The following is a 26,044-nucleotide window of genomic DNA, read 5'->3' as shown; positions in this document are numbered from 1 at the left end:
CATCTATCACAACACTCCTTTTGTATGATGGGGTGGTGGTTGACTTCTCCTTAGCTATGTTAGCTGACAGCAGGGTGAGTTCACATCATCTATTTCAATTAAATCTTTCTGTGATTCATCCAGACGTGGTACCTCACTCTCTATTTAGGAAATGGGTTCAGGGAGCAGCCTGCAATTCAGGGGTCCCTTGGTCAAATATGGATCACTGGTGCTACTCTGCATCCCCAGGAGGCTGACTCCCAAGCACTCAGCGGAACCATTCAGATTTTTAGAGCACTGAGAGAGGCTGAGTTTTAAAGCCCAGAAAGTGGTGGGAATCAGTGGAAACTCTTTGCTGTTTTTCTGTAATTTGCTGGACCCAGTTGGTGGTGTTGGGTTTGTGGGTTCCTAAGTGCTGGTGCTGGGGAGAGGAGAACCCCAAGGCTAGAGCCTGGTGCTGAAAAGCTGAATGACAAGGAGGACCCTAAGGTAGTGGGATGATAAAGGCTGTGCCCCCCAGCCTGGAACCTGGTGGGGCGCACGCACGCACGCGCACACACACACACACACCAGCCCAAAAGTGCCTTACCTCCATGAGGAGGGCCCTGACAGTGGATTTCCCCATGCCAAGCTGGTTTCCCACGGAACAGTAGCTGTCGGGGGCGGTGAGCTTCCAGAGGGTGACTGTGGCCTGCTTTTCCATGGGGATGGTGTGTCTCAGCTGAAAGTCCTGTCTCTGGAGGGTGTGGGGCAAGCCAGGCACATAACTCCAGGAAGGTGTCTTTCCACATTCAGAACTTCTGGAGCCACTGGTGGTAGTCCCACTGCCCCATGACTAGCCGGTCCCACCAGTCGGAATTCATGTGGTGCCTCCAGATCTACCTGTGTCCCTGGGAGTGGGAGGCGAGTGCAGGTGGGCCAATCCAGCCAGTTATGCACCCACCTTACAGTAACCCCATATAAGTTGTATTTGCCCAGTTTATTGAGAAGAACATTATGCGAGATCATATCAAATGCCTTACTAAAGTCTAGGTATACCACATCCACCGCTTCTCCCTTATCCACAAGACGTGTTATCCTGTCAAAGAAGGCTATCAGATTGGTCTGGCATGATTTGTTCTTCACAAATCCATGCTAGCTATTACCTATTACCTTTTTTTTTTCCAGATACTTGTAGATGAATTCCTTCATTAATTGCTCCATTATCTTTCCTGGCACAGACGTTAAACTGATTGGTCTGTCACTTCCTGGGTTGCTCTTTTTTCCCTTTTTATAGATGGGCACTATATTGGCCCTTTTCCAGTCTTCTGGAATCTGTTCTGACTTCCAGGACTTTTCAAAGATGATAACTAAAGGTTCTGTTACCTCCTATCAGCTCCTTGAGTATTCTAGGATGCATTTTGTCAGGTCCTGGTGACTTGCAGACATCTAATTTTTCTAAGTAATTTTTAACTTGTTCTTTTTTTATTTCTCCTCTAAACCTTCCCCCTTCCTACTACCATCCACCATGTCAGGCATTTCTGCATAAGACTTCTTGGTGAAGACTGAAGCAAAGAGGTCATTAAGCACCACTGCCATTTCCAAGTTTCCTGATATTGTTTCTCCCTCCTCACTGACTAGTGGGCCTACCCTGTCCTTGATCTTCCTCTTGCTTCTAATATCTTTACAGAATGTTTTCTAGTTAGCTTTTATGTCTCTACCTAGTTTGAGCTCCTTTTGTGCCTTTACCTTTCTAATCTTGCCCCTGCATGCATGTATGGTTTGCTTATATTCATCCTTTGTAATTTCTCCTAATTACCACTTTTTATATGACTCCTTTTTGATTTTGAGATCATGCAAGATCTTCTGGCTTAGCCAAGGCAGTCTTTTACAATACTTTCTGTCCTTCTTACGCATTTGTATAGCTTGCTTTTGGGCCCTTAATAATGTCCCTTTGAAAAACTGCCAACTTTCTTCAGTTGTTTTTCCTCTTATCTTGCTTCTCATGGGACCTTACCTTTCAACTCTCTGAGTTTTCCAAAATCTGTCTTCCTGAAATTCAGTGTCTCTATTTTCAAGACCAACAGGAAGTCTTGTGGCACCTTACAGACGAACAGATATTTTGGAGCATAAGCTTTCGTGGGCAAAGACCCGCTTCATCAGATGCATGAGTGGGGGAGTGGTTTCAGAGGGGTATTTAAAGAATAGGGAACTTTAAATACCTTTAAATACCCCTCTGAAACACCCCCCCCCATGCATCTGATGAAGTGGGTCTTTGCCCACCAAAGCTTACGCTCCAAAATATCTGTTAATCTATAAGGTGCCACAGGACTTCTTGTTGTTCTCGAAACTACAGACTAACATGGCTACCTCTCTGATACTTGTCTCTATTCTGCTGTTCTCCCTTTCACCATTTGTTAGAAATGTGAACTCTATGATTTCACAGTCACTTTCTTCCAAGCTGCCTTCCACTTTCAAATTCTCAACCAGTTCCTCACTATTTGTTCAAAACAAATCTAGAACTGCTTCCCCCCAGTAGCTGTTTCCACCTTCTGAAATAAAAAAAAAAATTGTCATCAGTGCAATCCAAGAACTTTCTGGATAGCCTGTGCCTCACTGTGTTCGTTTCCCAGCATATATCTGGATAGTTGAAGTCCCCCATCACTACCAAATCCTGCACTTTGGATGAATTTGTTAGTTGCTTAGAAAAAGCCTCATCCACATCATCTTCCTGTGTAAGTGGTCTACAGTAGACCTCTAGCATGACATCACCCCTTTCAACCTAACCGAGAGATTTTTCAATGCATCTGGCTCCTGCATCCATTTCCACATCAGTCCAGGTGTGCACATTTTTAATATAAAAGGCAACACCTCCTCCCTGTTGACCCTGCCTATCCTTCCTAAATAATATACCAATACTCCAATCATGTGTGTTATCCTACCAAGTCTGTGTGATACCACGTATGTCATAGTTGTATTTGTTTATTAGGACTTCAAGTTCTTCCTGCTTATTACCCATACTTCTTATATTTGTATGTAGGCATCTAAGATATTGATTTGCTTTTGCCTCCCAGTTTTGCCTAGTCCCTCTTTTTTTCTCTGCTATTATAGCTCATGATCCCTCCTATTTCCAACCCAACTCCCAGGTCTCCAGGTTTTGTACTTACCTGTGGTCTTTGGTCACCTGTCCCCACTGAACCCAGTTTAAAGCCCTCCTCACTAGGTTGGCCAGTCTCGATTCAAATACGGCCTTCCCATTCCTCAAAAGGTGAACGTCATCCCTGCTTAGCCATCCATCCTTCTTGAAATAGCATCCCATGATCGCGGAAGCCAAAGTGCTCCTGGCAACACCATCCTTGCAGCTAGGCTTTCACCTCCAGGATGCACCTGTCTCCTCCTGGGCTCTTACCTTTGACAGGAAGGATTGAGGAGAACCCCCCCGAACTCCCAATTCCTTCACCTGTACTCCCAGAGCCCTGTAATCATGCTTGATCTGCTATCTGGAAAGTGCTGTGTGTCTCAGCAATTGTCAAAGCCCTGCACTAGCCACTGTGCTGTCCCTTGTGGAGGTAGGCACACCTCGGCACGTGCAGGGAACAGGTATCTGGTGGGGGCCTTTAAGGGCACATCTCACCAGGTTTTCTGGAAGGCATTGCCAGCCCTGCCACCCTGTCTGACAGTGTTCCAGGGGCCGTTGTGTCGAGAGAGAGGCGAGGCAGATTGACTGCTCTCTGTCAACAGAGCAGGTCACTTTTTCGTTCTGCTTTGGTGTCTGGCCGCAATCTGTTGACAGGCATTTTGTCAATCTCATCTAGATCTAGCCATAGAGTACACAGGTAGAAGGAAAAGCTATCTCAGAGTTTTCCTTTTCAGGGGAAAGGACTACAGCTAGGCTCCTGCCACACATGGATTCAGAAGACAGATAAGTGGGAAGGAGTTAAGTCCTGATATGTGACCTCTCTGTGCTGGTCTGAACTCCTTGTGCTTTTCCCTTGTCAGTGCATCTCTTTCACTGCAGTCCTCGTATGGCTGCCCAGGAGCCCAAGAAGGAGTTAGGGGAGTTCTAGGCAGCAAATCAAATTTGAAGGAAACTGGTTCAGTAGTTTTTATAAGTGCTTACAGCACTTTTTTTTTTCCTCCCTGTGCTTAAAGCTCTGTTAAAATACAGTGGCTAGGAATGCAGGCTGCACTCAGCAGATGGTTAGCTTAGAGGTGCCTTAGAGCAAGATGACCTAAGGGCAAAGCAGCGAGGTAGTGCCAGATTATTACAAACTCTTGAAATACCCACAGTGGCCAAATCCTTGTCTCTGAATAGAGCCCAAGTAAATGTGCAGGGGAGACGTGCAAACAGTGGTAGTGGAGAGACTCGTTACCGGATGCGGGGTTTGAGATACAGCCACAGATCAGAAATGCTGGCACAGAGGCACAGTGGCTATTGTAGCCAAGAGGATGAGGCCTTGAGTCTGGCTGGCATGGAAGCCAGGTCAGTCCCCCTTACTCCCAGCCGGCCAGCCAGACCAAGAAATGAAAATGTGCAAAGATGGTATATTCTTTGCCTCTCCATACTCAGCTACACCCGGCCTGTCATACCCTCCGCTGGAGGATCTAGCCCTCTAAGTGTACATCATTTATATACATTTACCATAAATAAATAATCTTGTACCTGGTACACTATGTAGGAAAGTAGGACCTGGTCTGATAGGGCATAGTAATTCTTTTCAGCACCAGGAACTTGTTTCTGACAGTGGGCATGATTATTTATGTTACAGTCATTTCTAGAGACCTCCAGTGAAATCAAGGAGCTACTGGAGTTCCTGCTATGCAGCTGTATGGTAAGACACAGTCCCTGTTCCAGAAAGCTTACTGTCTAAATAGGCCGGCCAGGTGAAGGATGTGAGGAGGATAGATGCAGGGGTGAAGTGACACGCCAAAGATTCCACCCTAACTCTGTAGCAGAAGCAGTCCAGTGCCCTATCCACGAGATCACGCTCCCTTTGAATTACCAGCTACTTCAGAAGAAGTTGCAACAAACTCTTAATGGAGTAATCAGCCAATAGGAGAATTCTCATTCTCGTGAGCTGTCTGATACCCAGAATGATGAAGGCTTAAATGCTTTATAAAGGTGTTGCCCTTTCTAATCCTACTATGAATAATCTTACGAAAGACAAATCTAATATTTGTATGAGGGCACTAAGCTCTTGGTTTCAATGCCACCTGTTGGCAATCAGCACAGTGATTAAAAATCATTTCCTGTGGTGGTTTTGTGTGTTTTGCCATTCACTGACAGTGACTTTAGGGATGAATGTACAGCCCCTCCTGATGGACTGTCTCAGAACCGATCTGACTCCCCAGAATTCCTTACTCAGAATTCATCAACATCACAATCCAGTTCCCCAGTACTGAGTAATGCTGTTTGATTTATGTGCTATGTAGTACATATATATTGTTGATTTAATATTCTGCACAGAATGAGTGTAAGGAATTCTGTTCAGTTTCTTTGCTACGCTTCTAGACTCCAGCAGCAACTTTTGCATTAATCCTCCTTTTTTTTGTGAAAGGAGATATCTGGCATCATCCAACTGAAAAAAGAAAGGAGCCTGCCTGGGGCAGCATTGTTTTTACAGGGGCCCACAGTCATGGGCATTTTTAAAAAAAAAAACTCAGGTTGTGACTTCAGGTGTCCTTGAGACAAAGATATTCACTGATCTAGAAAGCTGTTATAGATACTGTGAGTCAAATTCTCATCAGAAGTAAGTCTGTGTAACTCTGTGGGGTTAGGCTGCTTTACATCAGGTGAAGAACTGACCCCCTGTTCTTTGTGTTTTTTACAATCTTCCTGGCTTTATGTGTGCACCCTTATTAATGAAATACATCTCTTAAGTGGAGCTCAGCATTCTGAGGAGAAAGGGCTGCAGTCCCCAAGAGATATGTCATCAGTCACATCATATGTTCAGAGAGTTTGCCTGAGTTTGTTGAGAAGACTTGTGAGATACCAGCTCTTTTTGAATAATTGCTGATAAGCATTCCAGGGCATCTTACTTTCTCCGCTTACAGTCATTAGCTTTGACAAAATGACTCCCTTTTATTTTCACTTTGAATTTTAGACTTCTCGGTTTTGACCTCCTGGAGAGGAATTGAATGAAGCAAGGTCATTAGAGATCTGAATTATGCCCTTGCTTCTTCCTGGCATTTCTGTCTCTTTAGCACCATCCCTCCCGCTTCCCCCGCTTCTACTTACACAAGAGGGTGGGCACTTCCCTTTCGAATCTGTCATCTGTGCCTGCCTGTCCTTTTCTAGAATACTTACAGGGTTCATTTTCAAAATGCTGATAAATACTTCCCTTGCCTGGATGATGATGATATTTCTCCTACTTGGCTCTTGAAGATCCCATCATTTGTTCTGACTTAACCATTTACCCCCCACCACTGAACTTCCACATCCTGACATTCAAAAATATTAAGAAAGGCTGTATTCTGGCATGTGCAATCCCTTTTGTAGTGGCAAGAAGGCAACCCTTCTGGACAGCAGGCAGACATTTCTTGCAGAAGAGCTTCGACACAGGATAGGTCAAGTACTACACCCCATGCTAGCTTGCAGATGAGAGGCAATTAAACACTGCATCATTGTAGGATCCTTATGCTGCTTCTCAGGTGAATACGTATCTTATGGAGAGGGAAGTGATCTTGAGAGGTCATTGAGTCCAGTCCCCTGCACTCACTATCACCAGTCCTCACCATTTTTTAAAACTAACCTGCCCCAAATCTTGAAAAGCCCCCTCAATGTTTGAACTCACAACCTGGAGTTTACAAGGCCAATGTGCTAATCATTAAGCTATCCCGCCCTCCATGTTTGCATGGTGGCGTGAATTTGAAAATGGCTGAATAGCACTTCCTTCCCTAAAATCAGCCTTCAAATATGACAATTATTGCTTAGAAAAAAAGTTTTAATAATATCCCTCTCCTATTTGCAAGCACACTCTGAAAAAGATGGTCTCACTTACTAAGTGAAATTTGCACATAGGGATTCATCCTGCTTCTATACTCAGTTATGTAGGTCTGGAGCTGGAATTAATGGCGCATCTCCCATGTTGTTCCAGTGTGACTGGGATTAAAATGCGAGCTATGATTTGTAGTTGTTTTCTAGCAGCTGCAGTGAAAATCTCATACTGAAATTGGCAATCTCCCATATTCACTGTGTGCACAAAGTCAGATGTCAGCCCAGGCACAGATAAAGCAACCACCATCACGAGGGGTTTTTAGCACAAAAATAGATGTTTTCTGTGTTCAAATGAGAATTAACCTATTACTGGCACAAACGCTATACAAGCTGGGAAAGTGGGGAGGATAGAACCCACATGGAACGCTGGAATTTATGCTGAGGTTGACTTTCATCCATTGAACTGCATTTTAAACTGGGGGGGACACACTGAGATACAGGATCAGAGAGAGAGGAATTTGTAGGCATAACTTCTGTGTCCCTTAAAGAACTTTACATAGCCTGTGTCTAAGCATCACCAGACCTGCTACAAATACGAGTGATGAAGTTACATATTTGACATACTGTTTTTATATGAGTTCTTTTTGAATCAATTTGACATGAAAAACCTCTTTGGGTTAGCTTACGAAAGCCAAAGGTGGCCACAACATCTGATTTATGTCAGCAAGCTGAAGGTCTGAGTCACAAAGAGGAGACAAGGAAGGGGCCGCAGCTCATGAAAGATTGCAGAGCTGGCCGTGCAGAGCTACCCCTGCAGCCAGCATGTCTGTCCAAGTGGGGCACTACTTGCAATGAATGGGGTGCGCCAGACCACCAAGAATGGTGGAATGGAACCCCCAAACAAGGGTAAGGCCTCCTGATACCAGGGGGGCAGGACTTATAAACTGGAGTTGAGTCAAAGGCCCAGTGCAAAGGTGATGGATATTGTTTGCTGCAAGTGCTGGTTTGCCCTGTAATAGGTGGTACTCTGTGATGTGGCCACAGGGCTGAGTTGCAAAAGGAAGAAGAGGCCAGAACAACTGTCTTGCAGGGGCATAAAGCAGATGTCCTGTCCAGTCATCAGGAGGTGGTCACCATCTGTATGCTGGCAGTTGTATGCTTAGGCTATGTTTACATTGTGCCCCAACTCAAAATAAGATAGGCAATTTTCATAGCTAAATTGCCTATCCTATTTTGAGTTAATTTCAAAACAGGCTATATCAGGATTTGGAGCTGCCTACACAGCACCAAATTTTGAAATATTGCACTATTTCGAGGCATCCCTTACCCCTCCTGCAATGGGGGGCGGGGCGTAGAGGGATGCCGAAACAGCATGCCCAGTATTTCAAAAAATATTTCAAAATACTGGGTGCGTTTCCTAGGTGCAGTATCCTGAAGTAGCTACACAGTATAAACATAGCTTTACAGTGTAGAAATAAATTCCCTCCTTATTGTTGCCCTCTGGACACTTTTTTGCAACTTTTTCGGGTGTAAATTCAGTATTTTGGGTGTAACTGAAAAGAAAATAGTAGCTAGGGTAAGAACAGCCATACTGGGTCAGATCAAAGGTCTATCCAGTATCCTGTCTGCTGAAAGTGGCCAATACCAGGTGCCCCAGAGGGACTGGACCACACAGGTATTGATCAAGCGATCTCTCTTCTGCCATCCATCTCCAGCTTATGACAAACAGAGGCTAGGGACACCATTTCTTACCTGTCCTGGCTAATAGCCATTAATGGACCTAACCTCCATGAATTTATCTAGCTCTATTTAAACCTTGCTATAGTCCTAGCCTCTGCAGCCTCCTCTGGCAAGAGTTCCACAGGTTGACTGTGCGCCGTGTGAAGAACTTCCTTTTATTTGTTTTAAACCTGATGTCCATTAATTTCATTTTGTGTCCCCTAGCGCTGATGTTATGGGAACGAGTAAATAATTTTTCCTTGTTCACTTTCTCCACACCACTCATAATTTTATATACCTCTATCATATCCTCCCTTAGTTGCCTCTTTTATAAGATGAAGGATCCTAGTCTCTTTAATTTCTCTTCATATGGGACCCATTCCAAACCCTTAATCATTTTAGTTTCCCTTTTTTCAACCTTCTCTAATGCCAATATATCTTTTCTGACATGAGCAGACCACATCTGTACACAGTATTCAAGATGTGGGCATACCATGGTTTTATATAAGGGCAATAAGATATTCTCCGTCTTATTCTCTGACCCTTTTTCAATGATTCCTAACATCCTGTTTGTCTCAAAATTTTGGAAGCAAAGTGCTCTAGAAGTGGAAAACTCACTGCTTCTGATTGTCATGATATGTTTGTACCTTTTGTACTTTGATCTCCAAAACAGTTTAGTAGTGGGGGTTGGGGAGATAGAACTGGTTCAGCTTATCTTGAAAGCTTGCATTTAATCTGTCCTGGGAATATTAACATTTTCTGGTCTATTTAATAAATATGCATCTTAGAAAATGAAATGGGTCAAGAACCATCAATGCTGATAATCTCAGGGAGATCTGGCAGCAAAGCTTGAGGAGAGCAAACTGACACAGAAGGAACACATAAAAGCCAACTAGAAAACGATCAATGATCTGAAAAATAAGACCAGGAAAAGAATAAGTGTTTCAGAGTGGTCAGTAAAGCAGAATTACAATAACACCTCCCTCTAGAAATGTTTATTCAAGATAATGGCTTTCAGATGTACCATAAGGATGCAAACACAAAGCTGTGTCATGAGAAAAACGAGAGATCCATCCACAGCAGTGAAGGAAAAGAAAAGGCAGTGAAATCTCTGTTGCCTGGCACTCAGCAAACTTGCACGAATGCTCTGATTCGGCAGCATTCCATACCCATTTGCCCTGTTGTAAATCATGCTGCCAGGTGCAGAGGTTTGATTAAGTAGACCCACGGTCAGTAAGCACGTTACATACAAGCAGCGTGGCAGAGGGGCCCCATGACTCAGAAACATAATCCTGTGTCATAAGCATTGTTATCAAGACACATTTAATACAAGTCCGTTTGAAACTCAGGACTGGGACAGGGTACAGTCTTCAGCCCCAGCATAGGCTGTTTGTGCAAAGCAGTTGCACTGTCCTAAAGGGAATTGAGAGTACTCCTGACACAGATGTGACACAGACAACTCTCCAATATTTCAAAGCCTGAATGGCCAGTTCTGTGCCAGTTCTGTTTCACTCCACTCTCCCTCTTCATGGAGGTGTTAGGCACAAGGCAGGAGGGATAAGCAAAGACATTTTATTCCAGTGCATAGCCACCCTTATAGATAGGAATTTTTTTTCCTAACGTCCAATCTAAACCTTCCTTGCTGCAATTTAAGCCCACCGCTTCTTGCTCTATACTCAGAGGCTAAGGAGAATAATTTTTCTCCCTCCTCCTTGCAACATCCTTTTAGGTACTTGAAAGCTGCTATCATGTCCCCTCTCAGACTTGTCTTTTCCAAACTAAACAAACCCAATTATTTTAATCTTTTCTCATAGGGCATATTTTCTAGATGTTACGATGTACGGAGAGTTACCACACTGTGGTACTGAAGATATTGTAGTATTTTGCTATACTTAGGACAGGAAATGTTTGCAAATGCATATGTAGATTTATCAGGCCTGATTTCCCTCTCTTTCATACCAGTTTAAATCATGAGCAACTCCAGTGAAATTAGCGTGGTATAAATAAGAGGAAAAATTAGATAAATGGATGGCGAAAGCATTACTCAGTCACGCATTTCATACAATGTCATAAGAATTGACGTGATAATAAAAAGTGTTTCTGTAAGTGACACAAAGATGATATAAAATCAAGTCTAAGTACTTGTGGCCAAAGGATGTGAAGTTATCATCCAATGCTTGAGCTTCCTTGCTGGGATAATTATTTTTTAAAATGTTACCTACATACTGATCACTTTTAAACTTCGGACAGAGATTTTGATTAAACCTAGTCTTTCATCATTTCATTTTCCTTCAAAATTTCATCAAGGAAGCCCGAGACAGAACTTTCCAAGTCACCAACATTCATGTTCTTCCAATAAATTGAAGTTAGAGGTGATTGATCTTTTCAGAAATTTGAGTTTTTGATGAGTCCCCTTCCCCCAGATATTGGCAAATATTTTGTTAATTTTTTTCAAGTATTTAACTGAAAAATGTTGATTTAAAAAAAGAGTAAGTACTTCCAAAAATGAGAGAGTTTACAAAATTCTTGAAAAAATTATACAGGTGTTTGGACCAGCTCTATCTGAACTGTTCAGACAGTATCTCTAAAAGTGAGGCCTGATTTGTCTAATACACTAATTTTACAATACTGTAACACTGTTGGTTACTTGCCATGAACTGGCTTCTGATTTACACCCAGGCTCAGAAGACAACGAAGCCATGGGAGGTGCTTCACTGCTGTTCAGAAGCTTGTAAGTATGTATTTATGTCACTAACTGCTTAGCAAGAGAGCTGAAAAGCTGTTCTGCCACCTTTCCTTCCAGTTTTCTGCGGCTTGAGAAGGGAACTCCTGCAATGAACTTCAGAGAATTTGGAAAATTGGAAACTCCCTCAAAAAGGCCCGAATCCAATGCTCATTAAAGTTACTGGCATGTTTTCCATAGTTTTTTCTGGGCATTGAATTGAGACCAGTGTGCTCCAAAATCTCTACAATGAAGTTTTTATAGTCCTGCTGTCACACTCTGCTGGAAAAAGAGAGTCAAAAGCTAATGGTAGAAATACAGGTGTGGAGCACAAGGAAAGTGTATGAGTGTTGGCTCATATATTCCTTTCATGCTGCTCACTAAAGTCTGATCCAGAGTCTGTTGAAATCAATTAAAAGACTTACCTGGTATTCAGTGAAATTTAGATCCAGCCTTGAAACTTTTATTCTGATGGGCTCTAGGCCTTCTCCTTGACTTCAGAGATCTGAATGTTACTCTTGAAATGATGCTGTCAGCCTAACATTCTATTGTCCTTATTCACAAGACTATCACCTGTCTTCCTCTCATCACCATGGCTCTTATTATTACTTATCTATTGCATCCTCTCTGTTTTGTTTGGTTATTAAGATCAGCCATTTTCTAATATATCCCAATAGAAGATTTAGATGTGTTTCAGTATCAGGTTTTGAGAAAGCAATTTGGTTGTAAATCCCTGTGAAATATCCATTTTGCTCTTCCAGTGTTAGCAGAATTGCAATTGAAAGTCAAACTCCAGCTCCATCTAGAGCCTGGGGGTTATGATAAATTTAGCTATCTAAAGGTACACACAGATGCTCATTGGAGATGTGAAAACAGGCAGCAAATGTTAGTAAGGATAAGTAACTGGAGAATGAGTTTTAATTTAGGCAAATAATTTTAAAGTAAATTCTCAATACTTTCTAACATGAGAACATATCTATACAATAAATAAAATCATTATCAGCAGGTTTTGTACAAGTGACATCTGACATTATACCTATGCAGATAGATTTTGCACTCTATAAATTAAGAATGTTGCTCTTGTAAGCCATGAAGTGCCTGAGCTATTACCTCTAAAAAGAGAAAAAAGCATGTGTTTTCTAGCAAGTTGAGATCTGATAAAACAATGAGGTATTAAATATCTGTTACTGGCTCTAGATGAGCTGATTTGTTGTTGGTTTTTCTTATATATAGAAATATGGGAAGCATTTAACATGGTTTTCCCCTCTCAACTGGTATATTCTATAACTGTATCTACGCTTGCATTACTCTTTTGAAAGAGGCATGCAAATGAGGGAAATCAAAATGCAAATGAACTGATTTACATATCGGGCACCTCATTTGCATAATCTCTTTTCAAAAGAGCTTTTTTCAAATGAACAAAAGCAATGTAGATGGGGCTCTTTCAAAAATAAACCCCATCTTTAAAATAACTTTTCTTCCTATTTTGTTTCAGGAAGAAGGGTTCTTTCGAAGATAGAGTTTACTTTCAAAAGACCCTCATCTACACTGCTTTTTTATTTCGGAAGAAGCTCTTTTGAAAAGAGATTATGCAAATGAGGTGCCAGATGTGTAAACCAGTGCTTTATCTGCATTTTTGACTTCCCTCATTTGCATGCCTCTTTTGAAAGAGGAATGCCAGAGTAGACACAGCTTATATGTTTACAGATGACTGGAATTCTTCAGTTACAGCAGCTGGAGCAAATGTTAGTCCTTAAAATGCTTTACATGAGATACATTAAAGCCTGTTAAAGAGGACTATTTATTTTATGTCTGTAAGTGGAATACGTGATTCGCGTGCCTGTTTTGTCTCCTAACAATCCTCACAGTGGCTCTTGAACACAAGTGGATCTTACACTGCTGATAGCGCCTACAATGAAAAATCCTTCCAAGCAAATTTTGTGGCTGTGGGCAATTGAAATCAGCTGCCCATGAAACTAAGAAGAAAGAACAGTTAAATTTATTTTTTTACCTGTGTGTTTCTGTGTAAACTGTGCAATGGAACAACATATTGCAGGGTTGTGTTTCTGCTTGCTTGATGATTTACACTGCTAAGGAGCAGGAGTTTTTGTGGTCTTGCACTCCATGCTGACCCTTTGTGCCTGACACAGTCTGCTGGAATTCATGTCCATACTAAAAGGGTGCCACTGCCCCCCAAAGGAATGCATTAGTGATGTGTTAAATAACGATTCCAAACGGTGTGTCACTCTGCATCCCTCAGCCCCACAAGAGTATCCTACATGCAATGATTTCATCTCTAGTGACTCAGACCTGCAGTCCTTAGGCAAAATTTGTCTTTTGCTATGTTCATTTAGGGGGAGTTTTGTCAAAGTAAAGATGGCAGAACTGAATCCTAGGGAGATGATGATGATGATTCCTCTTGTCAGGGGATAATTGCGTGTTGTATTTAACCCAGAAGTATGAAATATTGTTTTAGGTTGCATGTCCCTTTTAAACTGTTTACATATTTAATTTTCATTATAATGCAAAAGATTAAAGCTTACCTCCAATTCATTCTGAAATAATTCTTTGTTATATTTTATCAGCCACATTTGGAGACCATAACTTATCAGCATGTTTTATAAAAGGATGAATAATAATTATTTAGCTATCGATTTGTAAATCCCCAACACAAAGCCAGAATTGCTTGAACTGTAACTGAATGAGTGTTCTGGTCTGTTCAAAGTGAGATCTTATTGACTGGAGATGCCTAATAAAGATTCTTGATACCAAGCCCTCTGGTACCTGTGAGATTACCCCGGTAAACTATATTAAGCATGGATTATCTTTCAACAGAAGAATGGGACTAATCATTCAGATTTTTAAGGATAATATGTGGCATCAATGAATATAGATCTGCTGCTTAGAATATATTTTTATGGATGCAAGAAAGAAGGTTTAAAATAATAGTGCAGACATGTCTGTGTAATTCCGTCTTTGCCGGAAAACGTTATTGCCAGACTTTAAAAGTAATCTTAGAAAATAATTTATCGTTTCATGTCGATGTTTCTTCACCAATTGTTGTCATAATTCAACATTAGGGGCCTGACCCAAAGCCAACTGAAGACAATGGGACATTTACAGACTTTGAAGCATAATGGTTTAATTTTCAGTGGTGAACACCTATGATTTTAACTGAAGTTAATACGCATCTCCAACAATTAAGTCCTCATTATTTTCAGCATTTGGTAATTCTGCATATTTGTTAACCTGTTCAGTTGTGCATGGCTAACAATAGGACCCCTGGAAGACTTACAACTTATTAACACACTAGCAAATTGACCTGCTGTTGCTTGGGTATTTAAGTGAAGCAAGAGGGTATTTTTTTCTGTTTGGAAAAATAAAAGGAAAACGTCTATGGTTTATGCAAATGATTGCATTTTTAGAAAATGAGGAAGAAAGTTTGTATTAATAAAAGTCTGAGAGTGATTCAAAGATTACGTAAAGCTTATTGGGAGACAACATTTGCAGTTTTTCTGCCTTTTGCTAGAATAAACAGAGGGGGTAGGCGAGTGTTGGAGTGTGAGAGGGCTGACAGTAGGAGGTAGGTGGTGTAGGAGTGAGAGCAGGGGGCAGGGAGAGTTAGTCTTGAAGCCATGACATATGGCCCAAACATTCACTGTTTCCTTGACAGGGCAGTAGTACATATTATGCATGAGTCAGTTAATTATTGTGTATTCACAGCATGATGTGCATTTGCCTCATGCATATGCTTTTATGCCTTATGTGGTAGAGGTCACACAGTCTGAGAAAGCACAACATTTGAAGTGAGCAACAGCAGAATAAATCAGGAATCACTGTCAACAGTGGCTGATTTGTCAGACTAACCAACCGGCTGTTCCTGGAAAGGTGGCAGCCTTATTTTTTAAATGATTGTCACAATTTTAGTTTTAATTCCCCCTCAACTATCATTCTGACTTAGTGTCCTTCAGTCTCTTGGACTTGAATCATCTTCCAAGCAATTAACTTCTCTTGAAGTTTGAGGCTCAATCCTGCAAGGGCCAGATCATATTCAGGTCCCAATGTCTTCAGTTGATGGGTAGGTGCTCAGTACTTGATGTGCAATGCTAGGTTCTCTAAGTGAGTTGATTCAGATACGTTTAATTCTAATGATTCATAATTGTCACCCATTTTGCATTGCTTAGCGTGTAAATAGCTGCTGACAACATACATGGTCACAAGGGTGGGTAAGCTGGTGAAGGAATCTGAACTAGTCCCTGCAACTACAGTAAATAGTACCTTACAAAACATCCCTTCTCCAAACATGTGCATGCCAAGGCAGCATAACAAAGAGCTATTGACTGGGAGCACTTTGCTGCCAGAGTGCCCATTGGGATGCAGCAGCACATTCAGCTAGACAAGCCATTTTGCTTTGCTCTGGAACAGCATAATTTGGGCGCGTTCCTCTACTGCAGCACAACTTCTTAGCTTCTTTGCAACGCTAGAGAAGATTTTCATGCAGATGTTTGCTGCTGCTGCTGCTGCCTCAAGGTCTGAATCTCTTCTGCAGGCAATTACGACAATCATTATAACTACTTTTTTTTCTGAGCACTTGGTGAATAGCCCAACGTTTGGAGATAAAAACATGTCTGACAAGCCATTTTGCACCTTCACTGTAAACATGCAGGAAGCATTCAATGCTGTGAAATATTGTATAATAGTGGTGAAAGGCTAACTGTTGGTTTGGTTCTATAGCTGAAAGTGAATAGCCAACCTGATTTCAACAGAATATGAAATTCCAGCACCGGAAGCATGCTGAATAAGTATAAAGTATCAGTCAGAGATTTGGCTAGTTTTATGTACAGAGCTTTTTGCAGTGACTGCCCGCTGTCTACTGGCTGCTAATTAATTCTATACAACTACAAAAGAGACTGACATTGTGCCAACATATTGGATGTGACACACCCCTTTGAGTTTATAAACCCTAAAATTATTGTGACATAATGTACCACTGAAGACTGATTTTTCTATATAACTAATGTGATGTTTTTCCCCCCAAAATAAATACTTGTTAAATGCTGATTTAAACACACACACACATGATGTGGATATTATACCTAATGTACAATGCATGTATATTCAGAACAAACCTGTTAGTTTGCATGAAGATCTATATAGGCTCTTACTTGACTGGATTCATAAAAAGATAGTGAGTTTCTCTTGTAAATTTGGGGCCAGAATCTCAAGAGATATAAACTGATATCATACTGTTGGCCTCAAATGAAGGATGCTGATATACACCAGCTGTGGAGGACCTCTTTATGTTTGTCTCATGATAGAAGAGATGCTGGCTCTGGACTAGAAAAAAGTCCCTACTGTTCCCTACTCCATTGCCTAGATCCTGAGAATCACACTGGTCTCCTAGGCTGTGTCTACACATGCCCCAAACTTCGAAATGGCCATGCAAATGGCCATTTCGAAGTTTACTAATGAAGCGCTGAAATGCATATTCAGCGCTTCATTAGCATGCGGGCGGCAGCCGCGCTTCGAAATTGACACTCCTTGCCGCCGCGCGGCGCGTCCAGACGGGGCTCCTTTTTGAAAGGACGCCGCCTACTTCAAAGTCCCCTTATTCCCATGAGCTCATGGGAATAAGGGGACTTCGAAGTAGGTGGGGCCCTTTCGAAAAGGAGCCCCGTCTGGACGTGCCGCGCGGCGGCAAGGCTCGTCAATTTCGAAGCGCCGCTGCCGCCCGCATGCTAATGAAGCGCTGAATATGCATTTCAGCGCTTCATTAGTAAACTTCGAAATGGCCATTTGCATGGCCATTTCGAAGTTTGGGGCACGTGTAGACACAGCCCTAGAGGTGTGTGGGTGAGTTGCTCCATACCCTGAAAAAGACAGTAAGTGGTGATTTCTGAATCATAGGGGGAAAATGTATATTTAATGCTATAGTTCATCATATAGCAAAGCGTTCTATCGTCATCCTCCTTCTCCTTCTGCACGTGTTTTTTTAAAGAGCTCGGGGAAGTCGTAACATATACTCAGATGACTTAGGATCGTTTAAGAACTAGACTAGTCTCCAGACTCCCACAATCTCTCACCAGATCCTCCAAACTCACCCACTCTCTCACCAGATCCTGGAGAATACTAGTTCCAATCAGTCTATTAGTTTTTCATTCTGTTTCATCTCTTTTTTTCTGATGTCCAACCTAAACCTCCCTTGCTGCAATTTTAGCCCATTGTTTCTTACCTTACCCTCAGAGGTTAAGGAGAATTGTGGTGAAATGGAGGGTAATATAATTTCTCTGGACATTTGAGCCATTCAGTTAGCTAAACTTTTCTTTCAGTTATTGTTTACTTTTTATACCTAACTCTAACTGACTTGCCTGTAAGATGTTGCAGCCCAGAGAAGGAAGCTTTAAGGTGAGTTGGCAGGATGCCAGGAGAGCCAAATTAAACAGACTATGGGCTTTTGGTTTGGAAGCAGCAGCTTTGTGTTTCCTGTTGGCCAAGGAAGACTTCCCAAAATGATATACATGAAACCAGGGAGCAAGACATGGAGAATTCAGCGACATCAATGCCTAGGGAAAGACAAAGTCCTAAAACTACAGATATGTGAGTAGATTCAGAATAAGGAATGTTTAGTCAGATACAATTAGGTTTATTCTTTATTTCTGGTATTGTTGGACTACTCTGTGCTGAGCACAGCTAACTTCCCCATTCTACTCTACCTTCTCAAGCTGAATCCCAGGGAGGCAATTCTCTGTTTTTCAATCCTGTTTTCAGTTGCTCTATAACAGCTAGCATCCAAGTAATACTTTACCAAATATGTTTTCTTTTTTCTAAATAAAAATCACCTTTTTAATATCATGATCCGATTCATGTATCCTAGAAGGTGGGATGTTCTGTGTGCACATGTTTAAGATTGCACAGCCAAATTACTGAAAGTAAAGTTCCATTTTCAGTTGATCTCAGCAGCTGGGTTTCAATCTTTCTCCCAAGGGAAGGATGAAATTGAGGGTACCTTCCAGGAAGGAATTCCCAAGCATGCGTTCCTGGGCTCTCAAAAGGAGTTTTGCATTTGGGTGGTGGCGGTGATACTTACCCAAGGCCAGGAAACCTGTGACCTTGCGGAGTTTTAACACAAGCCTTTGGTGGCGAGGTATTTCAAATCTTTTGTGGGCGCTCACCTTCTGCACTCGAAGTGCCAGAATGGAAAAACAGTCTAGCAAAGACTAAATTTTTTCCCTCCTCCTTGTAACAACTTTTTAGGTTACTTGAAAACCGTTATCATGCCCCAACCCTTCAGTCTTCTTTTCCAAACTAAACAACCCCAGTTCTTTCAATATTCCCTCATACGTCGTGTTTTCTAGACTTTTTCTTCCCCGTCAATCATTTTTGATGTCCTCCAAACTTTCCAGTTTGTCCATATCTTTCTTGAACTGGACGGTGCACGGAACTGGACACAATACCATGGCTGAGACCTAACCAGCACAGAATAGAACAGAATTCCTACCTGTCTCTTCGAGCAGCATCAAATTTCATCTAGACCATCCATCTAACCTGCTCTTACATAACGTCTGTGATGGCGATTCGACGACCTCCCGGGACAATTTCCAACTTTAACCACCCTGCCAGTTAGGAACTTTTTCCTAATGTCCAACCTAAACCTCCCGTGCTGCATTTTAAGTCCCTTCCTCCTTGTCCTATCCTCAGAGGCCAAGAAGAACAATTTTTCTCCCTCCTCCTTGTAACACACGCTTTTAGGTACGGGGAAACCGCTGTCACGTCCCCTCTCAGTCTTCTCTCTCCCAAACTAAACTAGCCCAGTTCTTCCAGTCTTCTCAGACGTGAGTTCTGGCACCTTTTTTGCTAGAGAAAGGAGCGGGGAGCGGTTCACACCCTCCAAGAGAGGCTGGTGGGGGGCCGCCCCAGGGTCATCCCCAAGGGGGCCAGGGCCAAAGGGACCACAGGCAGCCAGCCCGCCACTGGGCCTGCCCCACCCGGGCGTTACCGGGGGGGGGGCTCCACTTAGACTCCCCCCGCACCAGCAGGGCGCGGAAAGGGCCAGGCCAGAGCCGCCCTCAGCTGGCCCTATGCCCCCTCCCCCACCAACGGCTGAGTCTGAGCGAGCCGCCCCGCCCCCGCGCGCAGCAGCCCTCAGCCCACCTCAGGCGGGGCAGCCGCGGCCGGCCCCGCCCCAGGGCGCATGTGCGAGCCGGAGCGCGGCGCCGGCGGGCGCTCGCCGGCCGGGGGCAGCCGCGCTACGAAGTCCCGCGCAGACTTGGCCGCGGGGCGGGGCGGGGATGGGATGGCCGCCCCGGGGGCGCGCCGCGCGGTCGCCTGGCTGGCCCTGAGCGGCTGGCTGCTGGCCGCGGCGCAGGTAAGGACTCGCGGGGCGGGGGGGAAGCCGCTTCGTTGCCCGGGCCGGTCGCTGGGGCGAGCTCGCGGGGGGCGCTCACCCTACCCCCCCCGCCCTCTCTGCAGCCTCCGGACCTGTCCGCGGGGCAGGGGCCGGCGGGGCTCCCCCTCCAGCCTGCAAACTTCGTGCAGTAAGTTGCATGAGCGCCGTTGCCTCCCGTCCCCGTAGCAAAGCCCCGGGCGCCCCTGCCTCTGCCGCCGGGGGCGGGGGGTGTCCCAGAGCCGGGGTGCAGCCTAATGTGCAGCCAGCAGCTCCCCCGCGACTGGCGTTGCAAAAGCCGGCGGGGAGGACACAGCGACACGAGACCCCTCAGCGCTGACTGAAGCAGCAGTGGGGCAGGGTTCCCTAGAGAGCCCGTCCGCGGCGCGCTGCGGTGCCGCTGCGCTGGGGCAGGGGTGGATATGGGCGTCCCCCAAAGTTCACGGGAGGTGTTGCAGTGTCTCCGGGCGGGGCGCAGATCTGAGGGCAAAGGAGTCCCTGGGCTGGTGTCTTCGCGCTGCGCTGATTCCCTGCGTGGTCTGGGGGAAATCGCTAACCCTTTTGGCCTCAGTTTCCCCCTTTTGCTTGGGTCGCTGTAGAGGGGGAATGAAGAGCAGTGAATGTGTTCACCGTTTTGGGGGAATGGAAGGTGCGAGGTAGGCGTTTAAATGCCGCCGCTCCGCACCAGGCAGTGAAGTGGAGGAGATTTGTAGGTGACCTGTGCTCCGTGGGGAGTACAAGGGGTAAGTAGTAGTAGTGCTCAGGTACAGTGATTCTGGGTACTTACGAAAGTGGATGGATACGTACACCAAGACCAAGGAATTGCTAAGAGCTGTGTAGCCCCCGTAGAAAACCGTGTTTTGGGATTGATTTGTGAGTATGCCAGTGAGCGCTAACAAGATCTGATCTGGGCTGGTGGGGGGGAGAGAGCACTCAGTTAGGTCACTCTTTGGCCGTAATTCATTCGTAAACTTGTCTCATTTGTAACTGTCATTAGTACGCCTCCGGCTGGAGTTCCATAGACGCAGTGAAAAGTGTGGCCGCAAGGGACCTTGCAAGGTTGTCAAGTCCAGCCCTCTGTAATGAGGCAGGACCAAGTACACACACAGCATCCCTGACAGGTAGGGGTTCTGGAACATTTTTAATAGTGGGGTGCTGAAAGCCATTGAACCAAACTGTAAACCTTGTGTATGATGGATGCTGCTTGAAGCCAGGGGGTGCTGAAGCACCCCCAAAACCTTAATTCCAGCACCCGTGCTGACAGGTGTTTGTCTACCTCATTCTAGAAGACCTCCAGAGAAGGGGACTCTATAGCCTCCAGTGGAAGCCTATTCCAGAGTCTAACTGCCCTGAGAGAACTAGGACTTCTACGACTTTTTCCTAGTATCTAGCCCAAATCTCCCTTGCTGCAGATTAACCCTGTGTCATCTTGTTCTACTGCGGAGAGAACTGATTCCTGTCTTCTCTGTAAAAACCCTTAACATCCCCAGTCTCCTTTTCTCAAAGACCGTTTCCTGTGTGCTTTATTGTTTTTATGTTATCTGTATTGCCATAATGTTTAAGTGCCTTCTGGTTTTTTACTTTGTTCTGGCAAAGTATTTTTTTACTTTGAGAGCCTTAATTACCCAGGGCAGATTGTATGATATTAGAAACGAGAATGCAACTCTCCTCTTCGTTCTGTGTTAGCTTTAAAGGGGCTTTAAACTTTAAAAGCAAGATGCAACTGTATCGCAGCAGTATCTTTAACAACCTGTTTGTTTAGATTGGTTATCTGCTTGTTTATCTGGATTCTAAGAAATCTTTAAAGGTCAAGACAGGGAAGATGACTAAAATGGATGTGCTAGTTCGCATCCCTTCTGTTGGGGGGGGTGGGGTGGGGGGTGAGAGTAGCTCGTTACTTTATGGCCTGAGTGCATTGGTGAGTGGAAGAGGTAGGGAGTTTAGAGCCCAGGTATGTATGTCTAGCAGGCAAACCACACAGTAAGTGCAGGCTGGAAATGTCACTTGTAAACCAGTGAACAAAAATGCACTACTAATTTTGTCATGAAGCACAGTGGCACAACTCTTCATGTTTTTCCTTTCCTGGGCCCCATCCTGCAAAGAGGTGCATGCTAATTTTTATGACTGCACGTAGCTGCTGACTCTGGGTGGCCTTGAGCTGGAGAACCCATAAGGAAAATATCTTATCAGCTCCTTTCCACTGCTGCCCTCTTACCTGCCTTCTGGTGGTCCCTATGAACCAGAGCCTCTCCCTCCCAGCACCTCCCTCCATAGCAATCAGCTATTTCACAACCTGTCAGCAGGAGGCTGTGGGGGTGGAGGATGTGGTTCCCTCCAGGGATGGGGCAGAACTGGGTGGGAAGTGAAGGGGTGAGGGTTGAGCATGGTTAGGAAGAAGCAGAGTGTGAGTGAGGCCTGGGGTGGGTGGGTGGGGTGTGGGGGAAGAAGAGGTGGAGTGGGGGCAGGGCCTGGGACAGTGCTAGGGTTAAGCACTGTGTCTGGCCCACATGCCACTTTTTCAGGGATGTCTTTAAGATTTCTGGGGCCCTACAAAATACTGTACTTCGGTGCCCTTATGCCTGATGGCATCCTGGGGGAGGGATTATCATTTGTTAGAGATGTGATTTTTTTTTATCATATTTAGCAGCACACTGATGAAAATTTGTTTTGAAAATATTTCAGGTAAGGTGCTGTAGACAAACACAATAAATCTGAAAAGTGACCATATATACGTGGTGTTGGCAAATGCCTCAAATAGCTTCATTACCACTTGAATGTCTCTTTCACAGGTTCAGTTTTCTACTAATAAGTCTGGCAGGATTTTTCACTTTTAAGTTAACTAGATCCTGTCTGAAGGAAACAGAGCCACAGGACAGGGATAAGGAGGAGGCAGATGAGGGGACATTAGGACCCAGTGATGCCCCACATTTTTGAATGTCCTACTCATATGCAGAATGCGCAGCTCCTCCTTATCAGGACAGCCCTGTGCTTACTTGTGAGCCGATGCCCAGGTGCCAGCTAAAGGGTCTGGTGGGGCAAAGGGGTGATGCCACACCAGCAGCTACGCTAAGCAGCCAGGGCAGGCTGGGTTCTTTGGTTTGTGTTTAGTTCGGGTACAGCAGCAAGAGGAAAAATTACACTTAAAGAGGCTTTAACAGTTACTTTTTATTTATACAAAGATAGAAACAATTTAGCTAAGACAAATGATTAAAGTACAAGTTAGTACTCATGGTTCTTAAAGGGGAAACAACACAATTTAACTTAAGAAAGTTTTAGACAAACTAGCTAGCTTAAACTAATACAATTAATGTGTACACAAGAAAGGCCTGTTGCAGGTGTGATTTTTACCCCTGCCTCTTAGACCTGGTGGAACCAGAGTCTTTCCCACAATTCCTATAGGAAAGAAGTTTAATACAGGTGTAATTCTTACCCCTGCCTCCTAGATCCAGTGTGACCCAGATTCTCTCAATCCCTCGGGAAGAAGTAGATACGAACCAGGCGTCCCCAGTCTCGGGAGTTAATTCCAGACCTGGCCAGCAGGTGTAGGCGATTGAAAACTCAAAGGGGGGCGTGGTCTGCCAAGCCCCTTTATACTGCTTTTGTCACGTACGCTTCTTCCTGGTCTCAAGTGGCCAATTGGGAGGAATATGTTTTGGACCCCAGGTTTCCCAGGGAAGATGCAAGGCTCAATTTGCACCTGTGAATTGTGGACAATTGGGCGCCTTTGGAGGTGATGGGCGGGGTTCCCCAATCTTGCTGGGGAAGTGATCAAGGCGTGTCAATTACTGAGATCAGCCAGAAGGGCAGCCATTAGCTAGCCCATCCACTGTCTGGTTTTTGTGTATAGTAGAGAGGCTGGGCGAGACAGCACACCTGTGTTCCCAGGACATCAAAGGCTACCTCTCTCCCCTGCTTATTTCTCTCTCTCTCTCTCCCAGTGGGGGGGAGAGGAAGAAAAGGCCAAATGGGGGGTTCATGTCTGGCTACATTACTGCCTGCCCCTCAGTTAGGGCCATATGGGCTGTCACCCACAAATGGTGATTCCTCTTTGAATGCTTTGATCTTACTAAATCTTCCCAGGGTTGCAGCACTTCTCAATTCGAGAACATTCCCCCCCCCCCCCCCCCCCCCGCACCCCTTTCCCCCGGCCCCCAACATCTATTAAGGGCACTAAAAGTAAAATGAATTAAAAACAATGGGCTTTGAAGGTGATCCATAGGCAGTAGCAAAGAGACAGTGATTCCTCTTTAAATGCCTGGATTTACCACATCTCCCCAGAGGGGAATTGCACTTTTCCTAGACACCTTCTGAGCAGCTGCTGCTCCTCAGCCGTGACCTTGCAGCAGTCATTTTGTGCTGTATCTCCTCTTCCAGCTGGTAAATATTCTTATCTCCTATTATACTTACCATTCAGCATTTCTGCAGGTGGCAGAGTCTCTTGGACTTGAGCATGATCAGTGAATTTCATGGAGGTGATGTTTGTCAAATTCTTACAGCACCACACTAAACTCCCTTCCAACTTAATCCTTTCTAATTATCATAACTATTTGTGTAAATTCTTCAGCGAACATAAATCTGACCCAATCTGAGCAATTCATGTGGGTTTGGCTGCCAAAATTTGTTAGGTCTGTGCTGCTAACAACCATCATTTAGACATGCCCTAAGGTGTAACTATACTAATAGGAATCATAGAATCCTGGGGTTGGAAGAGACCTTTCGAGGTATTCTAGTCCAGCTCCCTGCCTAAAGCAGGATCAACCCAGCCAGGACTTTGTAAAGCTGGGACTTAAAAACCTCTAGGGATGGAGATTCCACCACCTCTCTTGGTAACACATTCCAGTGCTGCACAACTTTCCTGATGAAATAGATTTTCCTAATATCCAACCTCCCCCTCTGTAACTTCAGACCATTGCTCCTTGTTCTGCCATCTGTCACTACTGAGAACAGTCTCTCTGCATCCTCTTTGAGCCCCTCCTTAAGATTGATGCTGCCACAGTTGATCATCCACGGTTCCATTTAGCATGCCTAAAAGGAACTCACTAAAACTAAACTTGAGGGCACCCCCATTGACAGCAGTACTCCTTGCGTTCATGAAGAGTAAGGGAAGCCAATAGGAGAGTTTCTCCAGTCAACCTCCCACAGTGGGGTCATGCTGGAAATTTGCCTTAAGGTAGGTCGACTCCAGCTGTGCAATTCTTGTAGCTGGAGCTGTGTATCTTAGGTCACATTTCTTTTCTAGTGTAGGCCAGCCCTTAGACAGAGATTCTTTTTAGAGGTATAGACCATAGTGTTTCAATAGATAGGGTTACCTTGGAGCTGGCTTTATTTTATTTTGGACTTTTGGGACAGTACATAATAGCCCCAGGAATCACTGTGAAAGTTGCCCCACCATTGCAAAATCTGAAATGGCATTCCTGCCGAATGTAAATCACCACCACTATTTATACCAGAAGAAACCTGCCCCCCAAACACAGAGTGACTTGCTGGATGTCACTCTGGTAGTGCTGAAGGTTGCCCGTGGGTGTCTTGTGTTGTTGCAGTTTTGTTCTTTAACCACAGGACTATGCTTTCTTCACACTAGACAGGCTTCCTTTACCTTTCTGAGCATGTCACATTCCTATATGTTGCTCTCAAAAGCCTGTGGGAAGTTGCTTTGCAGGCATAGGGCTCTAAAAAGCCATACACAAATTGTTTTGTAGGTGCAAGGCTCTGTAATAGGGGTGTGTAAGCCCCACATGGGTCAACCAGGAGCTCAAGGGAACCTGAGCGCAATTAGGGTAGCACCTGGAGGGGTTCCAGCCCAACTGGTGATGAAACTCAGCTGGGGAGGCTCTGGAACTTCATGAAGGGCAGAGCAGAGCAGAGGGCAGTAGAAAAGTGAGGGAGGGGACACAAATGGGAGGTAGATGAGAGTTTTGTCCCTTGAGCTAAACAAAGGCTGAGAGACATCTGTTGGGAGCCAGAGGGTCTTGAGGCTGCGGATAGTGAAGCCTGGGGCTAGAGGCAGGTTGTCCTGGAGCCAGAGGCAGTAAAGCCAAGAGTCAGTGGTGGCAAAGCCAGAGGGGGATGTGAGGTGAATTTGGGAGACTGTAGAAAGAAGCTGCAGGAAGGGATAGGTGGTGGCCACAGCCTTCCAGGATGGGCAGTTTTAGAGAGAACGCTCTAGGTGGCAGTGCTCTGGAGCCAAAAAAAAAAATTAAAAAAAACTTGGCTCAGTCCCAGAAAGGAGTCCTGAGGAAGGACAAGGTGACTTGGGAGGGAAATCAGGAAACTGAGAGAGTCAGAAAAGGCTCATAGCAGTAGAGAAAACCTTGGACATGGACAT

General features: G+C 44.5%; 1 protein-coding gene across 1 annotated transcript in view; it reads left to right on the top strand.

Annotated features, from left to right (window-relative positions):
- Positions 1-19,601: 19,601 nt before the first annotated feature.
- Positions 19,602-26,044, top strand: part of PTH2R (parathyroid hormone 2 receptor) — a 67,829-nt gene continuing 61,386 nt past the window's right edge. Inside the window, exon 1 of the mRNA XM_075001838.1 lies at positions 19,602-19,701. Coding sequence (XP_074857939.1) covers positions 19,630-19,701 — 72 coding nt within the window. The 5' untranslated portion in view covers positions 19,602-19,629. The remainder of the gene's footprint in view (positions 19,702-26,044) is intronic.

This window comes from Carettochelys insculpta, chromosome 8, assembly GCF_033958435.1.
Source record: "Carettochelys insculpta isolate YL-2023 chromosome 8, ASM3395843v1, whole genome shotgun sequence".
Taxonomy (NCBI): Eukaryota; Metazoa; Chordata; order Testudines; family Carettochelyidae; genus Carettochelys; species Carettochelys insculpta.
This window is presented reverse-complemented; position numbering and strand designations above follow the sequence as displayed.